Raw genomic sequence first — 25709 nt, 5'->3', positions numbered from 1 at the left:
TGGGCATACTGGAGTCAAATTTGGCATGTCCTGTTTCTGCACAGTCTTGGACAGACTATTATCTAGACAAGTATGTAAAACCTGACTGGGACACTCAGATTGCAGGAGAACCGGGACTGTGGTTCTTGGCGACTGTCCTTCGACCGAAGAAGGTTTTCTATGGGTGATCTCCAGGGCAAAGGCGTCTAGGGCGGCAGGCCCAGACGGCCTAGCCCCTGTGGTGATTGAGTGATCCGAGACACTCTTCAAGTCAGTCTTCGCCAGTCACTGTCTTCCTCCACCATGCTTCGAGTACATAATTATCCCCATACAAAAAAAGGAGATAGCAATGAACCCAGCAATTACAGGCCAATAGCCCTCCTAGATGAAACAAAAAACATTTTCACATCCCTCTTTTTGAGGCATTTAAATAGTTGGATTGCACATCTAGGCATCATTACATGTTACCAGGTGGGTTTCCGGCCCTGTATGGGTACAGCTGTAAATGCTACCATAATGGCCCATCTTCAGGTGGCTGTAAAAAAGGGCTCGTGTCAGTACATAGATCGCCTCAATCGACAGAAGCAGTGCCTTTGACAGAGTCAGTAGAACTACTCTGTGGAACAAATTGTTGGCTTGGTGTGTGCCGCTTAAATTGGTACACCTGTTGAAGTTATGCATAGCGGCACTTCCATCAAAGTCAGGTTGACCAGGGAGGGTATGGTGTCAGGAGCAGTCAAGACCTTTGTGGGCCTGGGACAGGGGTGTGTCCTGACTCCTGCCCTCTTTAATGCATTCATTAGTGACATTGACAGTCTCTGGTCACAGGGTATCACTCATCCGTCTCGGGAGGATAGCTCAGGGGCAACATGCTTGCCTTGGAAGCAAGACGACATGGAGCAGCACAGGTTCAATCCCTGGGTCCACGCTTGGAAACCTCTGGTTATTAAGAACATTATAAATAACCTATTATATCATCCGATCAAGTTACGCCACCTCAAGCTCAACTGGATAGCCTTTGCTGACGATCTGGTCTTCTTTGACAAGATCCCTATCGGATTACAGAGAAAGCTTGACTTTAAATACGCTACAGAGAATAACCTCCAGGTTAAGGGCAATAAATCCAAATCATCATTTTGACAACAAAAACCAGACCAAAAATCAAGTATTTGAAGGTGGAAGATCAAAGACTGGAAAGAGTTCTTCTATCAGATATTTGGGTTACAATCTTACCTGCAAATACCCTATATCTTAGTGGAAGGCCTCTTTGATGGCCAATCTCGGCCCCTAATATCTCAGCTATAAAAAATACACAACCAGTTGTATACATTCTCGCTTCTTCCACTACTCCGCTTTTACTTGGCCAAAGTGGAACCGATTATCTAATATGGTCTGGACATGACGATGACAGACCTCGGCCCGTATCTAAGTACTCTGCAGGGAGTCATCTGGAAGGAAACCCTTGGCTTGTCCAAGTCAATCCCAAACGTGGTCTTAAGACCGAAACTGGGTTGATTTCCTTACAATATAGGGTCTTCTGGGGACAGTAATCCTGCTACGTCAAAATAATATGCCCTCCAGCTAACTCTTTGTACATTGATCTGGGGGATATTTTAATCGAAAGATCTGTGGTCTCCTAAATGGCATTCAATTGTTAGAGGAGGGACTCACTTCTAGACAGGCCAAGACGAAGCTGAAACTGTTCACCATGGACTAGTCTAACACAATAGATCACCTAGACTCCTTTAGTACCTTCAAGACAGCACCATTTTTCAGAGGAAAAGAGAAGATGTACCAAAATGTATTTATCTCTTCCCTTGCAACAAGGTATGCAATCTGTACTTGCGTTTTCATTTAAATCAACTGCCTACTTTAGAACGTATAGTTCCCTCCCCCTCCCCTCTGCACTTACACGTTCTGAACACTCACAAGGCATAGTAGGTTCGTCTCCCCTTCCCTTATTCTCATTATTTGTGTGTACTTGTAATTTTAACTATTTATCACTGCTGTAATTCATTGTCTATCTCCCCCTGTCCCCATCCTGATTGCCCTGTGGCTGCTTTGAAACAGTTTTGATAATTGTATAAGCGCCTTACAAGTGACCAATAATTTAATAAATAAATAGGCAGTTGTAAAACCAAAGTGACCGGACCATTGCATTGTAGATTATGCAGATGCACGTCCACCCCAGAAATCTCAAACCTTTGGTTCTTTCCTGTCCGAAACTCACTAGCACCAGAATTCATCACAATAAAACTGTAGTACGAGAAGGAACCAACTGACTGGGGTAAAGTTTTGGGCTAGACTAACGTGTGGTGGTGGCGTTTCACTGGTCTTAGCTTTGCACAGATTTCTGACGGAAGTTTTTAGGATTCTTGAAGGATTGTCGTCATTGTTGTATCACTAATTGCTACATACCAACAAAAGCAGCCACGGCTTAAATGGTGGCTCTTCTGATCCTCACATTTCCTTTCCAGTCTTTTCTTTTTGCATTGGCGTTAATTTTATCTGTGTATCCACACTTCTTTTCTTTAGTATGTATCTATGTATTCATCTTATGGATGTTATGAATAATGTGTTATATTTGTTGATAAAAATAGTTTGAAAGGTTTAAACTTACAAAACCATATCACAATAAAAACAAATTAAAAAAAGATCGATATTCCAGTATTTTTTCCTCCACTTCATCCTTCCAAGTCCGAGGAGCAATTCTATCGGCTTGACCCGCTGCTGACTCTCAGCTTCTTTGTCACTCGGACAAAGGACGTCAGGAAAGATGATCAGCTTTTTGTGATTATGCTGATGCCCACGTGGGCATGGCTGTGATGGGACTGGCCCTGTCGATGTGCATCATTCTCTGCATCTCAGAATGCTATTATCTGGCTGGGAAAGATGTGCCTTAAGGTATCAAGGATCAACCTACCAGAGGGTTTGCCTGCACCTCTGCCCTTCAGCAGAGGGGGTCTGTGTCTTGAGCTTTTGCCAAATGTCTACATGGACTTCTCTGCACGCGTTTGCCAAACATTACTACTTGGATTACCTTTTCGGGCAGGTTGCCTGCTTCAGCAGAGTTGCCCTCCCGGGATTTCTGTTTTAGGTGGTGTGCTCTTGTTCTCCTCCCACCTCCAGATTCATGTACTGCTATAGGAGTTCTGTCATAGATGAGGAATCCGTGGGAGGGAATAATCCATTGGAAGAACATATTACTTAATTGCCAATATTGTTCCTTCTGATGGATGTTCCTCCCAAGGATTCTTAATCGCCCTTAATCGCCCTACCTCCCTGCCTCACTTTGCAGATAGCTTGTACAGCTTCGTAAAGTTCTGCTGGGCCTCTGTAACAGAGTGCTAGAGGAACAGTGGGAACCTGAGGTCGCGGGGCATGGTGACTCACTATATACTGGACCTGAGCTGTCCGTGCACCGGGCATAAAGTGGCGTTAGGCTGCGTCCCCTGGTTTCAGAAGATTAGCTGTGTTGGGGATACAATATAGATCAGGAAGCTGTGGGAGGAACATCCATTAGAAAAAACATTACTGGGAGGTAAGTAATTTGTTCTATTTATCGCTAAAAGTCAGGGCGGGAATCTAATGATAGCAAGAAGATGTGGTGGGGGCGGGGGATCCATGGATGTCAATGGACAGAAAACTTCAAAAAGAGAATCTTCCCTATCAGTGAATTATTTGCTCACTTGTAGTGAATGTGTTGATGGATCTTTGCAAATTTTTCAGGTGCACATCTCCATGTGTGTCTTGCATGTTTTTAAGCAACTAGTTTACCGTTTATTTGAATGGATAATTAAGCTTGGCTTGATCTGCAGGAGAAGGTATGTCCCATTAAATGCATCCGAATGCTAGTGTACATTTTTCCTTTGTGGAAAACAGTAGTTGCAAATAGTAAAGAAAACATACATTTAGATATATATAGATAGTAAAATGACCTCTGAAAAGGGATAAATATTAATTGAATTGTTAAACAAGAATAGATAACATAAAACCTGATGCACTAAATGTAACACACAGTGTAATGGCTTTTAAAAGCCAGGTGGTGATGGGTGTTTGGAATTCTAATTAAGCATGTCTTATAACTGCATTCATTGATGCATGCATAGACACAGAAAAACATAACTAAAACAAACTAATACTTAATTTCATGTGTTAAAGGCTGGACCTACCCATTTCCTATTTATTACATGCTTTTATATGATTTAACTGTCGCGTATATTTTAAACTGTACTGTTGATTCATTGATTGTGTTTCAGTGAGTTTGTTTGTTGGCCATATTTGCTGTAATGTCAGCCTAGTAGCTGAAAAGACTGGGAAGAATGTTGAAAGGTTGTTCTGGAAACTGTATGTTTCTTGTTTTAGAAAAGCTTACTTTGACCATCGTCTTTGTTCTTTCATTTTGTCCTCGTAGGAGGAAAGTCCGTTATCAGAGTGCTCCCAGGAACATTCATCGTCATGTGATCCTCTCCGAGATTAAAGAAGCTGCAGCTGCGCTGCCTCTGGTGAGAAAGTCCAAAATAAGGAAATTGTGTACCTAACTGCAACTGTGTTCCGTGCTGATCCACTTTCTTCATTGCCACATATCTCTATCCCACCTATGATCCAGCACCCTGACTCCCCTCCTACTAATAGCCACTCTCTGCACATTCATATTGCAGAGCCCTCATCTAGGTATTACATTTGTTTTTTCTTTGTCATGTTTCTTGTCATGTGCCTCCTCCACCTCTTTTTATGTTTAAGGAATGATTTTCCTTGTGGCCATCACTGCCACTATGTGGGTTAGAGAGCTCCAGGCTTTGCTGTCAAACCTCCCTACCTTGTTGCCAAGTAGAAATAGTCTTGAGACTGGGACTTTCCTTCTTTCCCAGTGTTGTGTCGGACGTACAGCTGTCACTGAAGATTAACTTTCTTTCCACCTCATCCATATAAGGCAATGAAAGAGCTTCCATTGTCTAGAACCCAAAAAGGCTCATAGTTTGTTTATTTGTTTGTTCATTTTATTTATATAGCGCTCCGGACCCGGGAGTAAAAGGGCGCTTAGTACAAGTTACAAGGCACAGTACATGGTAATTAGCAGTGATACTTTGGCAAAGGTTATATACAGAATATACAGACAGTGGAGGGAAATACATCCAGTAATGACATAAATGAGGCATGTACAATATGTACAGGTTGTAGCTAGGTCTAGCTTAAAGGTTGACTTTTTGTCAGTAGCCACCCAATGGCAAGTTTCCTGAAAGACTGGAAGGATTTGGACGACTTGATGTTCAGTGGCAGGGCGTTCTAGAGTTGGGAGGCGAGGACAGTGAAGCTCGAGCCTCTGGCTCTTTTAGAAATAAATCTGGGCACTGTGAGACATAGGGTGTTGGGGGATCTAGTAGTTCTCATGGAGGGTTTCATGGTGAATTTGTTGGTAAGGTGGGGGGGCTACTTGGTTGAGAGATTTGTAGGTGAGGCAGAGGGTTTTTAGATCGATGTTTTTGTTGGATGGGGAGCCATATGCATGTGATTCTGGTGGCAGAGATGTGCTCTCGCCTAGGTATGTTTAGAGCTGCTCGTAGCGCATTATTTTGAAGGACTTGGAGTTTGCTGATTATCGCTTGGTTGGCACCTAGGTAGAGGCTGTTGCAGTAGTCTAACTTAGATTGTATGAGAGCTCTAGCTAGCGTAAGGTAGCTATTAGTTGAGAGAAATGGTCTGCAGGCTCTAATTAGTTTTCCTGTATAAGCGGTGGCTGAGGCAGTCGAGTTAACTTGTTTAGTGAGGTTGATATTGGCATCGAGATAAAAGCCAAGTGTTTTCACATTTTTGGCGACAGGGATGGTGTTGCTATTGATGATGATATTGGAGCAGTTGGGGCTCAGTTTTTGTAAGTTGTTCGGTGAACCGACAATGAGCAGTTCAGTCTTCTCGTCATTCAGGCAGAGGCCATGTGTGGCCATCGATGCCTGAATGACGGAGAAGATTTAATTGATCCTGGTAACATCAGTATTGTAATTGCCAGAGATGGTGAGGAGTATCTGGGTGTCATCCGCGTAGTTTGTGTAGGTGACACCCAGACGATCCAATTTATCAAAGAGAGGCTTTGTAAAGATATTGTATAGGGTGGGGGAAACACATGAGCCTTGTGGGACACCACAAGTGATGGGGATGGGGTCTGCTGCTGCCACCGGGGAAAAAAACCTCATGGTTCTGTTGGCCAAGAAGGACTATATCCATGTGGCAGCAGAGGAGGAGAAATGGGCTGCAGAAGAGAGGTGGTTACAGAGTATTTTATGGTCGACCAGGTCGAAGGCTGATGAAAGATCTAGGAGGAGTAGGATGGCAGCCTTGCCCTTATCTTTAATGTCGTCAATCTGACTTTTGAGATCAACAAGGGCGGTTTCTGTTCCATGTTGAGGTCGAAAGCCAGATTGACGCAATCCAAGTAGTTGGTTGGACTCTAAGTAATTCTGGATTTGCAGGTAAGCAACTCCGTCAAGGATTTTTAGCAGGAAGGGAACGGTGGTGATAGGCCTGTAATTAGTGGGAATGGCTGGGTCCGGGGTCTGTTTTTTTAGAAGCGGGAGGACCCATCACTGTTTCAAATTGTTGGGTACTTAGTGGAGAATGAAACGTTTATAAGCTTGGATATGAATGGGGAGAGGTCTCTTGCTGCATCTTTTATAATCTGTGCGGGGCAGCTGTCCCTTTTGCAGTTTGACGGTTTGAGAGAGGTTATAATTTTTTGCACTTCTAGTGCGGTTACCTTTTTGAAGGTGAAGCCATGGTTAGTATTAGAGGTAGTGGGTAGGCTAGGCATGGGGGGGGTTATTATTAGAGAGTTGTAGTCTTTTGTTTTCAATTTTCGTTTGCAGGCCAGTGATTTTATTTGCGAGGGCATCTTTGATGCTCGTGCACCATAGTTGGTCCTTCACAGACATGTCCGTCGGTGGATTAGGGTTTTCTAGCTCCTTCAAGATGGTGAATAGTTCTTTAGCACTGGAACTTGCATTACTTATTCTTACATTGTAAGCTTCCTTTTTAGTGTGAATTATTTCTTTTTTATAGACGGAGGATGCATTTGTGAGATTGATTTTGTGTTCCTCTGATGGATTCGTTTTCCAAAGGGTTTCCATTTTAGTTTTCTTATTTCTTAGTATTTTAAGTTCAGGTGTGTACCAAGAATTAAGATGGGCCCTGGGTTTACCTTTACGTAGTTTTAGTGGGGCAACGTTTTCAATAGCTTTAGTCATGGCGTTTTTGTAGGGGTCTACTAGTAGGTTGAGGTCCGATATGTCGGGGATCATGTTTAGGGTGGGTAGAACCAGTGGAATGAGGGCTTCAACGGTAATGTTGAGCTTGTTTCTAGTCAGACATGCTGGTGCAGGGGGGCACTTTATGTGGTGCGGGTTATTAGTGCTAATGTCAAATAATAGTAGGAGATGGTCAGTCCATATAAGTGGTTGGGGGTCCTTGCAGATAATGTTACAGTTGTGGCCAGCGAGCCAGTCTAAGGTTCTGCCTTTCTGATGTGTAGGTAGGGTGTTAAGCTGAGTGTAGTTGTGTTCGCAGAGGACATTGGCAAGGGAGGATGCAGGGATGTCGTGAGGATCATTGTATCCCAGGTTAAAGTCACCTAGAATAATATTTTGTGAGAGAGGTTTAGATTTCTCTGCTATGAGGGAGGTTATATCTTCCTCAAAGGTACCTGTGGGGCCGGGGATTCTGTATATTAGTTCCATGGTGATAGTGTTCTTAGGGGTAGTTTGAATTTTGATGGAGAGGTGTTCGCATGAATTTAGTAGAGGGGAGGTAACAGATCTAATGTTAAGCGAGGATTTGAATATGAGTGCTACACCTCATCCGCGAGCATTAGGTCTGTCGGCCCTGAGGATGGAGTAGTTGTCAGAAACCACAAGGGTTAGATAGGGACCTGCTGCAGCATGAAGCCAAGTTTCTGTAGTGGCAAGGAAGTCCAGATCTGCTGAGCGGATGATGTCGGCGATTTTGGTGGAGTGAGCAACAAGGGATCTGACATTAAGTAAGGCTCCTTTGAGTGGCACTGTGTTTGCAATGATATTTGTATTGGTGTCTTTGGTTGTAGGACTAGTGGCCATTTTGCTAGGTAAGGTGAGAAGTCTGCAGCCTAGTCTGTTGTTGCGGGTAATGAGGTTGGGGTAGGTTGTGGGGCGATGTTCTGGTGTTTTGAATGAGTTCAGGTTGGTGTCAGAGTAGGCATTTTTGGTGAGGTCAGCGAGGTTGGGTGGTGGGTTACCTAATGTGACGCTAATTTTAGCAGTGTGGTCTCGCGGGGCACTGTGGGGGAAAGGATGCAAGGTGGGCAGGAAGGGTGTGGGGCAGGGAATGGAGTGGTGTCTAGGGCAGCTAAGCTTGGCTAGACCATTACTGAATGGGATGTAGCTGTTTCTACTACATGGCGTGCGATTGGGCATGACACAGAAGGGGAACATGATGATGATGTTGATGATGAGCCAGGATGGCATAATTCAGAGGCAATGTTGGGACGTGATGCTAGAGGGATGGTAGATGTTAGCTGAGCTTGTGCAAGTAAGCCCCCAGGGCAGTTACAAGCAGTTAGGTGGGTACAGCTTAGTCTATGTGGTTTACAGGGTGAACGGGTTAAATTATGCTAGTAGTCTAGCACATAGCTACTTCCGGTGTGCTGGTGGCATGCACGGATAGGCAAGCTTCCTTTTGATGGAGCAGTGCAGGTAGTAGCCAGCAGGCAGGCTGGATTTAACTTGGCTAGTATAGTATAGTACGGGCTGGTGTGATTTAGCAGAGCACAACCGTCTAGATACAAGTTTGATACAAACTGTCAATATAACTTATAGCTGGAACAATCACCAAGTTAATTAGTCATTTTCAGTGCAGGCAAGTTGAAACAGGAAGGCATTTGTACGTGCTAGGTCTAGGTAGTGCAACAGCTAGATTCAAATTTTGTGCAGACAGGCCAAATGGCTTATAAATGGAACAATCAACAAGCTAGTTAGAGTAACAGCTAGATATCTAGCAACCATGGTGGGAGTTCAGAATGCGCCAATGTTAACAGGAGTGAGGCGCTTACCTTAGCTCCCAAGTTCAGTGTAGCGGGCAACTTTTCGGTTACCGGAGTTGCAGGTTTACGTTCCGCTCTCTCGTGGCTCGTAGCGGACAGCAGCAGACAGGTCCTTATAGCGAGCTCCTTTGGGCGTAGGTCCACAGCCGGCTCACGCCTTCCTGAGCATCACGCCTAGCTGCTATGTCTTTAGGATCAGGGGCAACGGGAAGCTTGACCAGCTATTGGTTGTGAATGCTGGGGCTTAGTCTGGCAGATCTGTTAATAAGCAGACCCTGTCCAGATGAATCATCCTCTGCTTTTGAGTGCTACAGTGTGACCAGAAAGAAATATTTGAAGGTCTTTGGGCCTATTACCAGCAGCCTGACACCTACTTCTGCCTTTCAGAGTGGTGTCCGTGACCTGGATGTGTGTCAGCCAGCTAAGTGGTCTTCTCTGCAACGGTTTGCCAAGCATTACTTCTGTATTCTTTTTCAGGCCAGAATACCAGCTTTGGTTGTGAGGTGCTCCAAAGATTATTGCATTCCTCCCTACTTCAAGTTCTGTATCCAGCTTTCTGAGTCTTTCTAAGAAGATGAGGAATCTGTGGTAGGAAGTAATCCATTGGAGGAACAAATTACTTGCGTTAATGTTATTTCGGATGGATTCGTCCTTCCCTCCCACATTGTCCTCATTCTCCCAACATAATCCTCAATTTTGGTAGCTTGTTCACCTCTTTCAGCCAAGTGTGAGGCGGGGCAGGTGGAAATGAGGTAATGTGTGCAGTAGGCTCTATGTAACACGCATGATGTTGCATCCGGAGTGATGGGCATCACCACTACATAGAGCCGCAGTCCACCCTCTATTGACAGAAAATATTTGAGGCCAGGTGGACATATTTCTAAGATGAGTAAGTTATAGGAGGAAGGTTTAATCCATTAACCATCTCAGAGAGTGAAATGCATCATTTTTCTAATAAGTGTATTCCTTCCACAGAGACCTCATCTTTTGAAACACCCCCCAGATGCAATCTGTTCTGGAAAGAATGAGAGACAGACCACACCACAACTTCTTGGCACCATCTTTTGCCGGAAGTGACGTCATCCATACATGTAGTCGAAGCTACCAGCACCATTTTTCACCAGTTGCTTTATTCCACAGTCATGCACAGGAACCGGTTTTCCAAAACTCTATTTAGTCATACTTTTCTAGTCACCACGTAGAACCTTGTTCTTCATTTCATCAGTGACAGACTGATACAACTCCTGTCTTTTCGGTCTGTAATAGATCATGAAACTTCAGAGTGCTGGTCCTGTCAGGCAGTGCACCCACTGAACTCCCATCAATCCATCTAAGTCAAAGTCAACCTCTGAGACTCCCTCTTCAGGGCACCAACCCAAGAGGGAGGAAAGTAAGAAAAGGAAACCAGAAAAAAAGAAGACCCAATCTCTCAAGGGGTGAGAAACCTTCTCCTGGACCCAATCTTCTTCCTTTGTAAGAAGCACTGAATGACCTTGCACAATTACAAGTAACTGAGAAGTCCACTGCCACATTCTTCCTCCATGCTAGAGGAATGGGAGTCTTCTAGACAGGCTGTCCTCAAGGCCTTTGACCAAGCAACTGCGACCTCACCTGTCCCTTATTTACCCCTCAAGGACAATTCAGACACTGATACTGCTCCCTTAAGGGCTTGTACCTGGGTAAGGCTTACAGAAAAGCAGGCATCATCAGCACCTTACTTAGATGTCATGCATCTCCTCTTTTGTGGTGTTGGATTCAGTGTCACTGATGGCACCGGCTCATTATCATCTTGTCCACAAGCATCATCTTCACTGGTCGCACTGGAGGCAGCTTCAGTGGTATCGCTCAGATCTATGCTCTGTCTCGACGTCATTACAGCCCTTCTGAAGGAATTTGTGGGATTCCAGTCCTGAAGAGGATGACGGCTCAAGAAACTTAAACCATGATAGGCGAACACAGATGCAAAGTATTACTGATTTCCTTGATACAGATGAGGATGGCATGACATACCTCTTCCATATGGTTTAATTCTACAGGGAACATCAGCTTCCTGAAGAGCTGCTTTTGAACCAACACTCTTGAGGAGCCCAGCTCTAATTACAGAAAGAGTTGAGAGAAGGCAGTAGCTTGGACTCCTCTCCACACTGAGATAAGCATGGCACCTATTCAGTCACTGGGTCAAGTCTTTGGCTACTTCAGAGATGTTATATGAAGGATGTTTGATACCCTGTGGCTTGTAGGTCACTGAGAGAAGGTGAAAACACAAGCTTTGATGACACCCTTCCCCATATTTCAGCCCTTTCACACATGAGACGGTTGCCTGAAATCAGTGTTACATCAATGTGGTCGTAGAAGGACAGAGCTCTTTTTCAGCATCTCAACGCGAGGAACCCAACTCAAAAACCATGAAACCCATGTGTCAAGGCCCTAGGACACACCATTTCTGAGAGATTCGCACTGCAAAGCACTCACCACGCCAGGGTTAGGTGACAGGTGGGGAGAGTGCACAGACGATCTCAGTAAGCTGCAGCATGCCAACTCTTGCCTTCCCTCCGCATCTGCTCCAGGGTATGTCAGCTAGCCACACAGCCCATTCTCATTGCAGCTTATTTCAGAGTGCAAAGTACATAAAGCGATAAGCGACTCGAAACAGCGACATACAGGAACATTGATTTTCAACAATTGATTTGTGTTATATCTGTCTACAGAACCTGTGTGGAGTACAGGTACTTTTTGCAAGTATTAAATAAGCCTGTTAAGCATCCTGTTGTTTTTCCAAATAATTTTAGTGGAAGCCACATACGTCCCCCACACCTACAGCTGATAAAAGTACCCAACATTTTCTTGGAGTCCTACTATGGAGCTGTTCATGCACGACAACCTGGAGTCATCAACCCAAAGACGCTGATGCCAGCAGTGATGGAACAACCCCCACATCTGATATGCAAGACGATGTAGGAGCTCAGGTTGGCGTTGGCATACAGATGTTGACTTCCATCCTTAAAAAGATGGTGGCTGCTCAACTACCATTTTTGGGGCAACTTCAGCCCCAGACACAGTGAACTAGCAGCCTCCTTTCAAGAATAGCAGCGGCTGCCCAGAGACAGCGGACAAGCTGCCCTCAGTATGTTGCCACCTTCTTAAATGGTGAATTACTAGGGGCCAATCTAGTATGAAACGCTGATGGACAAACGGACTAGGACATGTTGAGAGATGGCAACCTAGAGAGGCTGGGATGAGAAAAGTAGCATCAATAGTAAATTATTATGAGGTCAAGTTGTTTTCACAAAAAAACCTTTGCCAGATGTCCTGTCAGACCAGGTTCCTTTTGGAAAAAGGCTGGGGAAGAAACACATGGAAATGTTGACAGAACAGATCTTGTTGGAACAATTCTTCAATTCCCAACCTGTAAAGGCATGTGCAACCACTCCAACAGACTCTAGAATTGGCCATCAGGGTAGCTTCCAGGGTACTGCAAGCTGTGGCTCGGGCCTATCCATCCATTCCTCTATCAGATCCAGTGGATACAAACTGTTGTGCATGTGACAAATCCAGGAAATTCATCCCCTCTCGCCACGGGAAACAACCCCTTTGGGACTAGAGAGATGAGCTAGCTAAGCTTAACACTTCCTAGGGGACAGGGCTAGTGGGTTCCCATTAAGGGTGCACACCCTTAGAGGATCGGCCATCTCTTAGCAGGGATATGTGTTACCCTCCCTTGTCTCAGTAAGCAATTGCCTTTGTTGGCTACATGGGGATTGCACGAGACCACTGTGTGAATACTTGAAAGAAGCACCAGATCAATGGCTTGTTCCATTTCCTTGTTGGGAGGATCATAAAGGTCCTTTGAGACTGTCATCAAGAGGGATAATAAGCAAGAGAGACTGACACCTGCAGACTAATGCAGAGGAGGTTCCGTCCCCCTTCGAAGCAGAGCCAGGAACAGTCCCACGCAGACAGCGTAGAGGGGCGAGAAAGCCCATGGAGCACTGCCTCCTGAAAGAAAGGCAGTAGCTGATAACGTTCAGCTCAGCTGGAAAGGGGTCGACCGGCTCCGGCATGAACCGACTCAGAAGTACTGTTACAAGCCAACGCCAAACACTGATAACTGCAAACCGATACGGAAGACCAAGGAGAAGCTGCAATGCCACTTCTGCATTTGCCGAGGAGACGGCATCCCTGAGGAACACCGCCACAGCAAACCAGGTGAATGGTGCATCCACAGAACCTGGATGAGGGAGGGCAGGATATACCCCAAGAGGGCCTGAGAAGCCGAAGACCTCAAAAGGGCCTGAGAAAACAAAGACCCCAAGAGGGCCTGAGAAACCAAAGACCCCAAGAGGGACTGAGAAACCAAAGACCCCAAGAAGGCCTGAGAAACCTAAGAGCCCAAGAGAGGCTGAGAAACGAAATAGCCCATGAGAAACTGGACGGGCAGATATCCCAAGAAGGGGTGCAAAACCTGAGACTCCACGGTTGTGTGAGAATCCGTTAGACCTAGAGTGGACCACAATGAAACTGACCCCAAGAGAGTCTGTAAAACCTGAGACCCTGTGACTTGGCTCAAATGAACTTTCCTACTTTCACATTTCAGGTGAAAGGTTTTTTTTCAAACCTTTTTTTTTTTAATTAATTTTTATTGATATTTATCAAGAGATAGAAATCGAACACAGCAAGGAAACCATTCAGTGTCAAATAACCAAGAACAAGGAATGTAACAAGAGAAGAAAACTCCCACCCCCCACCCCCCAGAATCTCAGAAGCAGTAGTATCGAAGTCATAACATCTTTGTAGTAGAGGAATAAAGACCAGGTAAAATAAGATTGTAACATCATATCTAAGTTCAGGCAAAGCTCCCTTTAGACTCTAGTCCACTCCTAGATCAGTGTCCTCTTGAGGGAGTATGATGCCAAGTAGTTCCATGCTTTTAGGGCACCAGGCTCTACGTGCTCTCTCGTTCAAAAAGTTCAACAGGGGAGCCCAGCCAGACAGAAATTTCCCATGTTGACCCTGTAAGGAGTGTGAAAGCCATTCCATGGCCACGCCCAGCCACCTTCTCGCCACCCATTCGTGCTCACGGGGGGGTTCCTTTGACCTCCACCTGTGCGCCAGTGCCATTGCTGCAGCCATCATCATAGTGACGTATACTATACGACCCAACTTCCTGGGGATTTCCAGCAGGCTCCGATTGAGGCCTAGCATGTAGAGACCTCTGTTACCACTCAGCGTGATACCTAGTACCCGTTCAATGGCACGATGGATACTCCCCCCAATAATCAACCAACCTTGGGCAATCCCACCAAATATGGGCCCACGAGCCTCGCTCACCACAGTTCCTCTAACACAGCGGCGAGGTGCACGCAAACATTTTATTAAGTCTGACTGGAGTTAAGTGCCACTGATGGATTAGCTTCAACCACATCTCCCGGGTCTGGATAGATCTAGTTAATTTCGGGATTTGTTTCCACAATTCCTGCCATTCTTCCTCATCTATTACAACACCCGTGGCCACCTCCCATTTCTCCATGTATGCTCTGCGTGGAATGCCCTCTCCCATTTTAATAACCCTGTAGATGGATGCTATGAGGCCCCTGTCTCCCTCATGTGTATCTAGATACTTCTCAAACAGAGTCAAGGAACGTGTGCCTGCCTGTTTCTGGTCTGGGTGGGACAACCAATGCCTCAGTTGCATATATCCATATCTGTGGGTTTCCCTCAACCTGAACTCAGTCTTACACTGCTCGAAGTCCTTCAGCTTATCCCCCCTCAAACATATCCCGAATCATCCGGCACCCCCCCAGGTACTGGTCATCGAATGCCAAGGTTTTATAACCTGGTGAGAATTGCAGGTTATCATAGAGTGGTGTGTAGGGGGAGGGAAAGGTAGTTGTGTGCCTTCTCGACTGCTACATCCCAAGCCTCCCCTACTGTCGAAGTGATTCGGCTCCTGTACATCTGAGGAGGTCTATCCGCTTTCGGGAGGCAAAGTGCTCCCTCCAGATTTCCGGCCACTACTGCCCTGTCCATAGGTCTCCACGGCTTGCCCCGGTCGCCCCCCTGCCAATCTCGAAGAACCCTCACCTGAGCCGCCAAGTAGTAAGCTCTAAAGTCGGGTTTCCCCAGTCCTCCTCGACAGGCGAGAGTCCTCATAAGAATCGCCGTCACCCTGGGTCTTTTGCGGAACCAAAGAAATGGGTTAGTAAGAGTATGAAGAGTTCTAAAGAAGGAGTCGGGGACCGCCACTGGAAGAGCGGCAAAAAAATATAACAAACACGGCAGCACCGGCAGTTTAAGAACATTAATGCGCCCCAACCACGAGATGTACAATGGGCCCCAGTAAATCAGCTTGGACTTAATTCTCTCCAACAGTGGGAGGTAGTTCACTCGATAGAGCTCCTCCACTGTTTTGGTAAGGTAGATCCCTAGGTACCTAAGTCCGCCGCATGACCACCTGAAGGCGTAGCCCTGCTTAATACTTTGCTCTGCAGCTGTTGACCGGTTCAGGCCTAGGACCTCCGACTTATTGGTATTCACCTTCAGTCCCGCTACTCGCCCAAAGTGATCCACTTCCTCTTGCAGCGCTGCTAGTGATGTCATAGGGTCAGTCAGTGTGAGCAACATATCGTCTGCAAACGCGGCTACCTTATGGGTTCGTCCACCAAACACCATGCCCTTTATCCCCTCGTCCTCTCTTATCGCCTCTATGAAAGGTTCCAAATGGAGCACATAGAGTAACGGAGACAGAGGACAGCCCTGCTTTGTGCCCCTCTCAATTTGCATTGGTTCCGAGATCCGCCCATTGATCACTAACCAAAGGGATGGACTCTGATGGGCCGCTTTTACTCTAGCCACAAATTTAGGCCCAAACCCCATCTTAACCATAGTGGCAAACAGGAAGCTCCACTCCACGTGGTCAAAAGCCTTTTCGGCATTAACCACTAAAAGAAGGCCTGGGATCTCCCTAATCTGAGACTTCTCAACCAAGTGAATCACTCTCCGCACATTCTCAACCAAGTGAATCACTCTCCGCATATTATCAGCCGTCTGACGCCCCTTTATAAAGCCTGTCTGATCGTTTTGTATCAGCTTGGGCATCAGGGAAACTAATCGGACACCAGGAGCTTCGTGTAGATCTTTGCGTCTACATTTATGAGTGCAATCGGTCGGTAAGATCCACACTCCTCTGGATCTTTGCCCTGCTTATATATAAGTGTTACTTTGGCCTCATCCATGGAGCTCGGGAAGACACCGCACGAGCCAACGCAATTGAAAAGCCTAGTTAGGTGAGGGATTAGAATCTCTTTACGATTCTTAAACAACTCGACCATGAAACCATCGGGCCCCGGGGCTTTATTTGGAGAGAGCTCGGAGATCGCTTTCCTGACTTCATCAGTAGTTATTTCCCCCTCTAGCTGATCCCGCTCATCCCTCGAGAGGGCCGGGAGATCAACTCTATCCAGGTAGGCCTGCTGCAATATTGGATCAGGAGTACTTGACATATATAAGGTAGAGTAGAACTGACGGAACTCCCTCTCTATTGCTATGATATCTGTGAATCTCTCGCCCCCCCTTTCCCCTTTATAGCCAAGATCGTCTTGCGCTATTCTTTCTTCCGTAACATTTGCGCTAGCAGCCTATCAGCCCTATTGGCTTTCATGTAATGTATCTGTCGCAGACGTAGAAAGCTACCTTCGGCCGCTCTAGTTTGGATAAGGTTCAATTGCCCTCTCAATGTACGAACTTCCTTAGCGGCGGCCGGTGTGTGCTTAACGGCCAACCTTGCCATTGCTTCCTTGAGTCTCTCGCCCACAATCTCCTCTTCAGCTCCCTCTCTCTCCTGGCTTTAATTGCCAAAATGTTCCCCCTTATCGTGGCCTTAAGAGCATCCCACCATACTTGTGGAGAAGTATCCTCCCAGGCATTCTTTTCCACATATTCCTCCAGCTCCCTATCCAGGACCGGATCCTTAAACAGTGCCGAGGGATAGCGCCATCTCCACAGACCTGGAGGTCCCCGCGGTCTTCGGAGGATTAATGTCATAGGGGCGTGGTCCGATATCGCTATGGGGCAGAGAAAGAGCTCTGCGATAAGCCCCAGGAGAGAGGCCAAGGTCCAGATATAGTCAATATGGGAGTGGGTTCTATGGACATAAGAGTAAAATGTGTATCCCTTGTCTTCCCCCTGTGTTTCCCTCCAAGCGTCCACTAAGGCCAAGTCCTGGATTTTCTTTTTAAGGTCCCTCAAGGGCCTGCCCGCCAAACCCCATACTTATCTGCTTCTATACCTGGACGGATCCCAAGCCATGTTAAAGTCTCCAGTTAAGACTATACGCCCCAGGGCAAAGTCTCTTAAACGGACAAGAGACCTCTGGAGAAAGGCATGCTGTCCAGTATTGGGTGCATACATCGTAGCAACGGTATATACCTCTCCCCTGCCCTCCATCAGGAACGCCAGGTACCTTCCCTGATTATCTTTCAGTATAGATTTGATCGACAGGTCCAGCCCATCCTTCAGGGCAAGAATCACCCCTCCGTTCTTACATGACTGCGTGGCCTGATGGAGCCGTCCATATCCCCAAACCCTAACCCTCCATTGATCTCGCGTCTAGATGTGGGTTTCTTGCAAGGCAACTATATGTGGATTCTCCTTTCGTATGTAGAGTTCTAACTTTCTCCTTTTAACTGGAGAATTGAGCCCATTCACATTTAACGAAAATATCCTCAACTGGTCCAAACTAAATAAAGATGCTGCTCAGAAGAACAAGGCCCAGTACGCTGTGCTTCTCACGCTTTGTGGTACCTGGCCTCTTATGTAGGGGCTGTAGGGTAATCTGCTCGGTCTTTCTCTCTGCTCCTGAGAAACCCCCCCATCCCTTTCCCCAACACCCAAACCACCCCCTGGGCGGGCCCAGCTGGCAACATGCCCCCCTCATCTCCAAAAGATGAGAGCTGAGCCCCAAAAGTAACCCAGTGTTCCCCAATGCAGGATATCCCAATCCCATTCCAAGACACACTCCCCCTCCCCACCCTGTCTTGAACCCTTATAAATGCATTAGCTATCAAATAGCTGAAACCAAAAGAATGCTACAGGTGCCCTCCCCGGACTTCCTTTGCTGGGCCTCTATGAGTGCAAAACCCCAGTTCCACCCGGGGTATCAGCAGAGGGAGACTGAGTGTGCGGGCGGGTCCCCCCCAGTGAGCCGTGGTCCGCCATCCAGGTGGAATGCTTCCTGGACCGTTTCGTTTGATCGTGGCCCACTCCCAAGGCTTGTCTGATCTGTCGTGACCGGGAGGGTCTCCTTGGTCTGCTAATGAGTGATCTTCAATACCCAGCATTTCCATGCCTTGGTCACATGTCGTGATTTTGCGTTGCTGACCTTCCCACACAAAGACTAGCGCAAAAGGATGGAGCCACATGTACCTGACCTGTTTCTCCTGTAAGAATTTCAAAACTGGCTGCATCCGCCTCCTTTTGCTGAGGGTTATTTGGGATAGATCTTGAAATAAAAAAATGTCACCACCGTTGTAATATATATGCCCAGCTTCCCTCGCTTTTCCAAAGATCTTTTCTTTTGTCACAAAATTGTGGAAGGCCATAAGAACATCCCTAGGCCTAGCACCTGGCTCCGAATGGGGAGGGCCCACCCGGTGAATCCTTTCGATCTGAAAGTCTGCAGCTGTGCCCCCCTCAAGGAGATCTTTGAAAACAGCCGTAAGGGTTTGCGCCAGATCCTCATTCTGCATGGATTCTGGCAATGCCTTGATCCGTATGTTGCCTCTCCTGGAGCGATTTTCCAGATCCTCCACTTGAATCTCAAAGTTCTGGGTAGCCTGCGCCAATGTTTCCAGTAGGTTCTCCGCTTTGCGCGCATCCTCTGTCAACTCTTGAACGGCCCGTTCGTTGGTATCTACACGCTCTTCGACCTTGCGGACATCCCGCTTTATATCTTTCAGGCCCTCAGCCAAGTCCTCCCTCAAATGTCCATCTGTTTTTGGCTCGCCAACATAATTTTATCCACCATTTCGCCAAGGAATGTCCATCTTGATGGTCAGAGGGAGATACTTCGCTTTGCCTATCCTCGCCATCCTCCGCTGAGAGTTCGCTCCGATGATGGGTTTCCTGGTCTTGGTCCTTGGCCCAGAGTTTGGCCAAGGAGGTCTCTTCGACCCCTCGGAATGCTCTTGGAGGCCGAGGGGGGGTCACGAAGCCTATTCCTGGACATGGCGGGCCACCAGAACTAGCCTCCACCTCGGAGAACTCGAAATCTCGCTCCGCCTCCCGACGACCAAAAAAGCAGGAGGTTCGATGATCCATCTCCCCACTATGCTAAGTCCATGCAAGTCCTCCCGAGCGGGCACCCGCGCACCCCTCCACCTGGAGGACGTTGTGTTTCTTCACCAGGCCGCGGAGCACCCACTCGCCCACTCCAGCTCCCTGCTGTTATCGATGCGTGCTCTGGCAGACACAGACTGCAGCTCCCCCAGGCCTGAGGGCCCTCCACAGACCGAGTCCAGACAAGCCACAGACCCCTCACCCCGGGCCAGCGACTTCCTGCTCCAATGCGTCAAAGCGTCGCCTGGGGCTCCCTCTCCATCCCCCAGCAGATGCACAGCCAAAGCATAGAGCTGGCCCACCGAAGTTACAAGGGCCACACAGTCTCAATATCCAGCCAAAATTCTCTCAGGGTGTCCCAGGAGGGGATCGCCGTCCGCCGCAATCCAACGCTGGAATGAAGCGGCAAGAGCTAAAGTAAGGTTGGGAGACGGATCAATGAGGGCTACTCAGCTCATTGCAGCTCAGCATACTTCCATTCCACGGCTCTCCGAGCCTCCAGCCGGTGCTCTATCCAAGTGCGGCCGCCTCCGTATCGGCCTCCAAGAGTGTGCGGCGTCTCCGCCCGGCTCAACTCCTCCTCCCCGACCAGCCGAAGCATCCCTCCTACAGCTCCCGGCTCACGGGGCAGTGTAAACCCCCAGGCAGAGAGTCTCCACGGCCGGCTATCCAAGGGCCGTGCAGGGGAACCAGCCGCTGTCAGGGTGAGCGGCCGGGGCCGCCAGACGCACCTCAGACAGCAGGGCCGACTCCTCCTCCACCGTCCGCCGCAGAGAGAGCGGGCACGGCGAACACCTCCATTCTGGCTCTCCCCTACCCTCCAATTACACCGGCTGGCCGGATCCGCAAGCTGCATCCCCTCGGCCCGCAGGGCAGGCGCATCGAAGCTCGGGAGCCACTCTAGGCAGCTCCAACACGGGCAGCGGCAGTCGCCCGAGAGCTGCTCCAACAGCAATGATTGCCTCTCCCACCGCCGACACCCGACCACGGCACAATTCTTCTCCGCTTCGCGGCCCCTCGGTCTGTCGGCACGCTCCCCTTCCACGCTGGGTGCGACTCCCCGCCGATATAACTGATGTGTGAGTGCCGGAGAGGGCTATTTACTCTCAATCAGCCGTTTCGGACTGCGTACAGGGCAGGAGCTCCGGGGATACGGTGTTCAGAGGGCGGCGGCCATCTTGGAATCCTTTTCAAACCTTTTTAAACCCACCATAACTTTCTCGGTGTTGTGAAAACATGGCCAAATGCTCCAACCACAAGGCTGTCGGGACTATACTGCACTGTTGGTCCCTAATAAGGGTGAAATCAGGTCTATAGTTTTCCTGACAGCCTTGCAAAATGTCTGTCTAAATAGCACTGCCCTCATAGACAAAGACTATTTCCTGGAGAAAAAGGTTTGCATTTGAGTCAATTTGCATACCCTCAATGCCTTGCTGTTGTGGCTCAGAACTGGAGGTGAACCTCCAGCGATGGCTATTAGGTGGCGTTGTGTGACTTGGCTCAAATTAACTTTCCTACATATATATATATATATATATATATATTTCTGAGGCTTGTGGAATCTGCTTAGATCACATGCTGTGCATAGGCCGACATCTAGTGGAAGCTGCGGAGTATTACAGTTTGTTTTTCGAAACTCGAAAATGGGCGTCGACACAGGGCGTGCCAGTAATACTATCCCTAGTGTGACGTCCACTGTACCCAAGATCCCTCACGCGTCTAGATACTGGATCAGGGACGTTGACTGGGCGTGTTATTAATACTATTCGTAGTATGACATCTACTGTACCCATGGTCCTACACGTGTTGAGGTCCTTCATCGTGGTTGGTCGATAGTTTGTGGAGTTCTTCTGGCTAACTCCTTTGATTACAAAAGTTTAATATTGGACTTTCTTTCCATTATTTCTACAAGTTCCCATCACCCGCCGCACTAACAACTGCTTCGGCGGCTTTCGACGGGCGGCTCTATCATCAGCGACGCTACAACCGCCTTGATGAACGACGACTGCAGCCTACTCGGGCCTCACAGGGCCTCAGCCCATTACCGTAGGGGGAGTGGAGGGAGGTTTTACACTTCTTTGCTTCTTAGTGAATGCTACTTCTGACCCCTTATATTACATTTCATTGCTATGCTGCCTTTTCCACTCACCATGGAGAACACACCATTTAAGTTCTAGCCATCCTGCAACAGGAAATACCCCTGGAAAGACACGCACAAAGTGTGCAACCACTGAATACCAAGGCATCACCCCGAAAAGAACTGCAGGTCCTGCAGGCTTTTCCGCCCTAAAACCTCGAAGGACCATTGAACCAAACGCTACACCGCCCACGTCATGCAGGCTGAGGCCTCCATAAATGTGGCAGGGGAATCCAGTGAAGGCAGCATCGACATCCTAAGTGATGCTGAGGGCGATCAGGGTTCAAAAGAATCCCATGTGTGAGCCCCCGACTCCAGCAAGCAGGCCAGCAGTCCTGTGACATAGAAATCACCCAGCGGCAAAGGCACACATACATCACGCCACACTAAGCACACACCCCACGGCTGAACGTCGACGAAGTCGTTGACATTTCAGAGCCACACAGTGTCTACAGAGAGGTTCTCCAAGTCACCCCTATCCTCTGGGCCATCGCATTTGCGTTTGCGTTTGCCGCACGATGGGTCTCCGAAACAGGCGCCGACCAGGCCTGTTTCAGATACCGTGCCTAAAAAGGCCCTCCTTTCATGCTCTGAAGGGCATGCGTAGAAAGGCGCTTCAACGCCCCTTCTAACACGTCCAAAATGAGGGGACTTATTAAAAAGGCATGTCCCGGTCACACTTTTAAAATCAGACGTTGAAAACACCCAAATCTTCGACACCCCTACCATTGCAGCCTTCTACCTCCCTAGATAGCTGCTAAATGCCCTCCAAGGACACTCTTTCAGGGGGCCTGCTTCACAAGGAGCCTCCACCCTTGCAAGACACTCCTACCCCCTCAGCATTTTCCATGTGAACTGATTGGACCCCAGAGTTTTGATAGGGTCATGAGGAGGTTATCTAAATTGGAAGATTCATCAGCTAAGGACAGACACTTGATTGCTTGGTTCCCACAAACCGGGGAGTGGCCACAGGGTTTTCTGGAAGGGGATAAATCCAGAGACCAAGTGGGAAACCAGGCCTCCCTACAATACAACTAAGGCTAAAATGTGACCAGAGAGAAGAGAGGGAGATATGTGATGAAGTCCTCTGCCTAACACTGGTGACATTTAGTGAGGTGACCAATGCTGCGGATGACTCCTGGAGCTAATGAATGATGGCCCTGGGGTGGTATGAGGGATCATCCCCAATTAGTCAGTGTCCTAAGTCTGTGGACTGCCAAATGGGGCCAGTTGGGGTTTCTGTCAAAGGGCCCTGTCTTCAGGGAAATGAACCAAAGTGAAATCACGAAGATAAAGCCCTCCTTATGCCCAAAAAGGAGCACTTAATGTATTGCTGCAGAAGCAGAGTTATAAACCCTGCCCCTTCTAGAGAATTGAACACTGCGAGGGAAAGTATTTGGAAGTGAAGGAAATACATCTTTGTCACAGGTGGCAGATACCTATTGAGACTTCAGAGGCACATTGCATCCTCATACGTCATTGCATACTCATACGTCCCGTCCCCTTTCCTCCTTCCGTGTGGGTGTCCCCCAACATGGGGACGGTACCAGAACCTTTGGCAGCGAAAAATGTAGCTTTCCCTTAAATTCGGTATAGCGCACATCCTCAGGCGCAGGAATGACCCCCGATGCCCTGCCCTCCGGCACCTCAGCTCAGTCGGATGGTGCCGGACCTGGCAGCCAGCGCCAAGTCTGTTTTAGCTTTCTGCTTGCTCCCCGTTTTGTTTTTTCAATCTTATTTAACTTCCCTTCTGTGCCTCGACTCCCCCGGCGTATGTCGGCTGCAGGAGGATTGACGAGATATGCCTCATACGACAGCTCGTTCCCGGCCTCAGGGCCTTCATGCACTCTATCTTGAGTGTTTGGTGCCCGACCACCGATGGGACGCATGTTTGGCTTGCAGCGCTCTCGTTCACAGGACATACAAGAATCAGTTGTCACAGTGAAGGGATATTTTCCACACTCTACTCCTCCCCACCTTAATTCCTTTGTCTGCAGGACTTCTCGTCAAGACAAGGTAGGCTGTCTGTTCAGCACGGCTCCACAGTGCGGCAACTCCTCCCCGGGACTCCTCAAATTCAGGTTCTGGCAGGTCCGAGGCTTCTAAGACTACTGACTCCCAAGCCAAGGGATCCGGGGGCCTCTTCTGGGTGCTTGGGGGCAGGCCTGAGGCTGTCCTGGCTACCGGCTCCTTAGGTGAGGAGCTCAGGGGCCTACCAGGCTGTCCTCAGACTGGCGATTAAGTTTGTCCTCTTCTTTTACCCCAGGGGGTAAGGGATGGCAGAGGGCCATCTCCAAGAGTCTGTCTTCCGCACAATCCAATGCGGCTGACGGCACAGGTGCCAAGAGCGTCCAGCCTACCGGAGCATGCAAGTAAGGGCGTTACGACTACCGGCTATCCGGCTGAGGGCTCAGCGCTTACCAGAGGGATCTCTGAGGTCGACGCCTCTGCTTCAGGTGCAAGACCTGAGCTGTATCCTCCCTTGTCCAAGGCCTCTCTTAGCTCAGGGCCTACGCGCCTTCCCACCTAGGGCATGGCTCAAGGCTTCAAAATGGCGGAGAGGCACGTTGCGGATCCTGCCAGGCTGGCGGCCATCTTGGATCCAGCTCAGGGCCTGCCAGTGCTTTCACCCATTGAATGGGCTTTGCAGGATGATCCCAGCTCCCTTCCCTCTGGAAGCAGCAGCAGATCCTATGGTGCAGGCTTCTGGTCTCCTCAAGGATACATCTACCCATCACAGCCTTACGGCTACACGCACCAGGTGCCTAGGCGCTTTGACCAGGAGCGGAGGCGCAGCGCCTTGGAGGGCCAGGCCCCTAGGGACCTGGTGGCTTGCGAGGACCGCTTCTTCTATAGCTACCTCTTCCTCATGTGTTCCCCTCAGATGAACGGGCTTCTTAAGGACATTGTGAAGGAGGTCATCCCGCAGGTGACGCCGCCCGGGCCCCCTCCTCAGGGTACTCCTCCCTGTCCTCCAGCGCTGCAAGTTCCAGTGCCGGTTCCTCCCTGGTCCAGGCCTTACCAGTTGTTCTAACCCCTCCACCTGCTCTGTACCACCAACACCTCCACCTCAACAGCTGTTGGACATGTCTGTGGCTCCGGACCTAAGGGTGAATCCTGCTGGCACCTGTGTCCCAGGGCCCGGATTCCCCTCAGTCTGTGAAAGGCTGGGGGGCGATGAACGATGATGAGGACAATGACGCACAGGACGATGAACCCTCAGCATCCGTTACAACCTTTCATGACCGCCTTCAGGACCTGGCAGAGTTCTTGGGATTACCTCTGCCCGAGGAAGCCCCCCAGAGTTGGAAGTGCTAGCAGAGGTGTTGGGGGAGCGCACCACAATCCGGTCTGGCATCCCGCTACAGAAAGATGTTCTGCAGGTGGCGCGAAAGGTCTGGGGAAAAGCCCAGGGCCAATGCCCAGATGAACAAGAGGTTGGATAGCAGGTTTAGGCTGACGGACGGGGAGACAATCCTCCTCGCCTCCCACCCGCAGCCAGATTCCTCAGTGGTGGCTGCGGCCTTCTTGTATTCTCATCCATCGTCTTCGTCGTTTTTCTCCACTGAGCCACCTCCAGTTGCCTCTCCAAGGAGGACAAAGTCCTCCAGTCTTTGGGAAAGTGCTGTTATTCCTTCTCAGGCCTGCATATGCCGCAAGCCAACACAGACCCCTTCTTGGCTGCGGCTAACCAGAAGCTGTGACAGGAGCTCTGGGAATTTCTGCCTGACCTCCCTTCGGACAAGCAAGCGTCCTTCAAAGCCGGGCTGGCAGATGCCCGTGCCATTTTGCAGGACCTCATGGAGTCTTTCCGTCTCCCACATTGACCCAGCCAGCAGATGGCTGTCCCTTGGAATTGAGATGAGAAGGACGGCATGGATGCACGCCACTAAGTAATCATCTGATGTGCAGGAATGGATCCTGGACCTTTTTCATTTGTCAGCACATATAAGTTGACAAAGAAGAAATCCTCCACTCAAACCACCAAGTCCTTGGCCATCCTGACAAAACCAGATCAGAAATCCTTCCCTCGGTCCTAGGACAGGACCGAGTTCAAGCCCTGCACCTTCTCCGGCTTCAAGCGGTTCAGGGACTGCGGTATACAGAGGCCTGACAGGTCGCCCAGCGACAACAGGAGGTTGCACAGGTTTTTCTGCTCCCCTTCCTCTGTCCCCACCTCTGACGCCAAGAAACTGT

At 48.7% G+C, this 25709-nt stretch overlaps 1 protein-coding gene across 1 annotated transcript in view; it reads left to right on the top strand.

Moving 5' to 3' along the window:
• TCF25 (transcription factor 25) overlaps positions 1-25709 on the top strand; it is a 1148081-nt gene that overhangs the window by 892252 nt on the left and 230120 nt on the right. Inside the window, exon 15 of the mRNA XM_069635563.1 lies at positions 4394-4484. Within this exon, the coding sequence (XP_069491664.1) occupies positions 4394-4484 (91 nt within the window). The remainder of the gene's footprint in view (positions 1-4393; positions 4485-25709) is intronic.

Source organism: Ambystoma mexicanum, chromosome 1q (assembly GCF_040938575.1).
Source record: "Ambystoma mexicanum isolate Mex_15411 chromosome 1q, UKY_AmexF1_1, whole genome shotgun sequence".
Classification (NCBI taxonomy): domain Eukaryota; kingdom Metazoa; phylum Chordata; class Amphibia; order Caudata; family Ambystomatidae; genus Ambystoma; species Ambystoma mexicanum.
This window is presented reverse-complemented; position numbering and strand designations above follow the sequence as displayed.